This window comes from Pelophylax lessonae (assembly GCF_965119305.1).
Source record: "Pelophylax lessonae genome assembly, chromosome: 12".
In the NCBI taxonomy this organism is placed as follows: Eukaryota; Metazoa; Chordata; class Amphibia; order Anura; family Ranidae; genus Pelophylax; species Pelophylax lessonae.
The window spans coordinates 200,806,522-200,810,423 of NC_138779.1; the positions used below are offsets into that span (position 1 = coordinate 200,806,522).

The 3,902-nt window shown below is 47.2% G+C and overlaps 1 protein-coding gene across 1 annotated transcript; it reads right to left on the reverse strand.

Moving 5' to 3' along the window:
- Window positions 1-646: 646 nt before the first annotated feature.
- LOC309568977 (C3a anaphylatoxin chemotactic receptor-like) lies at window positions 647-1,626 on the reverse strand (the record flags this gene model as incomplete). Its single annotated transcript, XM_082274741.1, has 1 exon — window positions 647-1,626. The coding sequence occupies exon 1, from the start codon at window positions 1,592-1,594 to the stop codon at window positions 647-649; it is 948 nt and encodes a 315-aa protein (XP_082130867.1). The 5' UTR covers window positions 1,595-1,626.
- Window positions 1,627-3,902: the final 2,276 nt, after the last annotated feature.

Sequence of the window (3,902 nt, forward strand, 5' to 3'; positions counted from 1 at the left end):
TTAGTATTTTAATTGTATTATATTTTTATAATTTTATTTTTTTACAATGTCACTGACAATGACTCTGTCCATTCAGAAAAGGAAGGAGCTGGTAAATTACATATTTATCGACCCCTTCCCGGTTCTTTATTGTGACACATCCCCTGCAGCAGTCGGCAGGAGAGAGGGGGGAGCACAGTGGGGGGGGGGGGACCAGGGGAGCACACAGGGGCCCAGAGACAGCAGAACACAAGTGAACTGGATAAGAGGAGTGGCGGGGGCAGCATACAGAGGAACCAATCTCCTCCATTTTCCTCCTGCAGCTACAGGAGGAAAAAGGAGGACAGTGATTTCTCTACATGCTGCCCCCACCATCCCTCCTGTCCAGGTGTACAGGGGAGCCGCACAGGCCCCCTGGAGTATGGGGCCCGGTTGCAATTGCAACCCCTGTAGTTACGCCCCTGATCCGATGCCCCATAGAGATGCATGGGGCATCCGTTCAGATCCGCCTGAAAAACGGACAGGCGGATCTGAACGGTCCGTCTGTGTGAAAGGGGCCTTATACAATTCTGAAAGTGGTTCTGAAATTTACATAATTGTATACAGAAGCTTCAGTCCAAATAGAAACTGAATGCAGCAGTATTTACAATGCAATTTTATTTTAAGTTTATTTAAAGTCACTCATTGCGTTTTGCATTCTAATTTTGATGGAAGTTCTTGAATCCTGGCTTCGCTTTTTACTTAACAAGGAATAAAGAATTGGATTCAGGCAACAGCTGACCGTCACCAGGCAAATGCAAAGAGAGCTCACGGTCAAGTCTAGATGCAAATGTCGGGTATTGGTCCGCTTTGCTATAATTGGCCACACATTGTAGGGGCACCAACAGCCAAAAAAGGCCCCTACAGCAGCTGCGATAATCTTGAAAGTCCTCTGAAATTCCTGCGGCCGTTTATATTTACCAGTATGCAATTTGAAGATAATTAAACCATAGCAGATAAGGATTATGGCAAAAGGCAATGCAAACATGACAAGACTTCGAGAGATCATGAAATCTTTTTTAAAAGATTCATACGATGGGTCCCCATGCTTACGTACATCGTAATCTTTTAGGTTTCGGGGCTCTGGGACAGCGGCAAAAAACGTATGAATTTCATTAGGGAATATATATATTTGCAGGACCACTAGTGCAAAACACAAGACCCAAAGAACAAGAGAAGCAGCTACAGCTCTCCCACGCGTTTTATGTATTTTTGCCCAAATTGGCCAAAAAATGGTCACAAATCGGTCAATACTGATGACTGTTAAGAAACCAACACTGGTAAAAGAGTTTATGTGCAGCATGGTAACGTTAAAATAGATAATGGGTAAACGAACTTCGTCATGATCCAATAAGAGCCACTCGGCTATACGCACCGGGAGAGAGATACAGCACAAAAAGTCAGCAATCGCCAAATTGAGAAACCAGATCGCACTGACGGTCTTCATTCTGCAGCCGGCAATCCAAATGACCAAACCGTTTCCAATGACTCCCACAATAAAGGTGAAAATGTAACAACTGATAGTTGTTACTTTTGTGATAGTGTATGCAAGCTCATATGAGGATTCGGAATACATTGTATTCTTTTGTTTTTCTGCAGCTTGAGCCGAATTCTAGATGTACTCCTATTAAAAAAAATAAAATAAGAAAGTGTTAAAGGGCAAGCAAATTGATGAGTTAATTTACCAATGTTTACACCCAAGATTTACACAACTTTGACACAAGGTTCACATACAACTGTTAGGCTCCGTTCACATCTTGGCATCCCAGGTCATCGTGGACAGAATTGCCTCGATTCTGCCTGCGATCCCGAATCACAGCAAATTGTGGGACGCCTGTGCAAACTCTGTCACTTTCAATAGACTCTAAATGTGGCACGAATTTGCCACGATTCGCAGGGCGACTATCGTGGCAAAATCATGCCACATTTGGGGTGCCATTGGAAGTGACAGGGATCGCAAATGCGTCCCATGATTTTGCTGTGATTCTGGATCACTTCCAATAGACCCTAAATGTGGCGCAATCTTGCCACGATTCGCTGGGCGACTATTGCGGCAAAATCATGCCATGTCTGGGGTGCCATTGGAAGTGACAGCGATTGCACGGGCATCCCACGATTTGCCATGATTTGGGATCACTTCCAATAGGCCCTAACTGTGGCGGGACTTTGCCACGATTCGCTGGGCGACTATCGCAGAAAAATCATGCCACGTTTGGGGTGCCATTGTAAGTGACAGGGATCGCACGGGCGTCCCATGATTTGCCAGGATCCCGGATCACTTCCAATAGACCCTAAATGTGGCGCGATTTTGCAACGATTTGCTGGGTGACTATCGTGGCAAAATAATGCCATGTTTGGGGTGCCATTGGAAGTGACAGGGATCCCATGGGCACCCCATGATTTGTCATGATTTGGGATTACTTCTAATAGACCCTAAATGTGGCGCAAACTTGCCACGATTCGCTGGGCGACCATCGCGGAAAAATCATGCCACGATTGGGGTGCCAATCGAAGTGACAGGGATCGCACGGGCATCCCAGGATTTGCTGTAATTTGGGATTACTTCCAATAGACCCTAAATGTGGCGCAAACTTGCCACAATTCGCTGGGCGACTATCGCAGCAAAATCATGCCACGTTGCGGTGCCATTGGAAGTGACAGGGATCGCACGGTCATCCCACGATTTGCTATGATTCGGGATCACTTCCAATAGACCCTAAATGTGGCGCGATTTTGCCACGATTCGCTGGGCAACTATCGCTGCAAAATTATGCCACGTTTGGGGTGCCATTGGAAGTGACAGGGTTCGCACAGGCGTCCCACGATTTGCCGTGATTCGGGATCACTTCAAATAGACCCTAAATGTGGCACAAACCTGCCACGATTCACTAGGCGACTATCGTGGCAAACTCATGCCACGTTTGGGGTTCCATTGGAAGTGACAGGGATCGCACGGGCGTTCCACGATTTGCCGTGATTTCGGATCACTTCCAATAGACCCTAAATGTGGCGCGATCTTGCCACGATTCGCTGGGTGACTATCGCGGTAAAATTATGCCACGTTTGGGGTGCCATTGGAAGTGACAGGGATCGCACGGGCGTCCCACGATTTGCCAGGATTCGCCGCGATTCTGCCTGCAATCCGGGACGCCAAGATGTGAAGGGAGCCTTACATATGATTCTTTTGAACTTAAAAGTTATAATCTGCAGAGCAAGTTTTAATACTAATTTTTAGAAGATAATTACTAGTAGTTAATCACCAGGGCCGGGACAAGGGGTGGGCAGGAGTGACGGCTAACCTGGGCACTGTGGTATCATGTGAGGTGGGGGGGGAACCGAAAGGTGGTGGGGCAAGGGGATTTGTGTTGAAAGGGGACATTTGGGGGCATCAAGGGGTAAGTATTGCTCTGGGGGGGGGGTGCTAAGAGATAAAAGATTTGTGCTAAAAGGAGCGATTTGGGGGAGTTTGTGCTGGGAGGGAGAGGGGGAAGAAGTTGTACTAAGAAAGGACATTTTAGAGGTAGGGGATTTGTGCTAGGAAGGGTGAATTTTTTTGAGGGGGGGCATTTAAACTGGGGGGGATTTGACGGATAGGGGGGGCAAAGATTTGTGCTGAGAGGGGGGATTTCAGCAGGGGGGCGGATTTGTACTGGGAGGAGGGGGAATTTATGCATAGAGGTAAGAATGCAGATCTTCAGCAGTATTTGTGGGGAGATTTTTGCTGACACATAATGCTCATACATCTTGAGAATTGTGTGTGGGGGTGTGGGGTGGGGGGGGGGGGGTTGCAGTTTGCCATGTTTGCCCTGGGCTCTAGATGACCTTGTCCTACCATCATGCTATTTTTTGTGATACGGCATTGCGTTACTTTAATGGAATTTGCG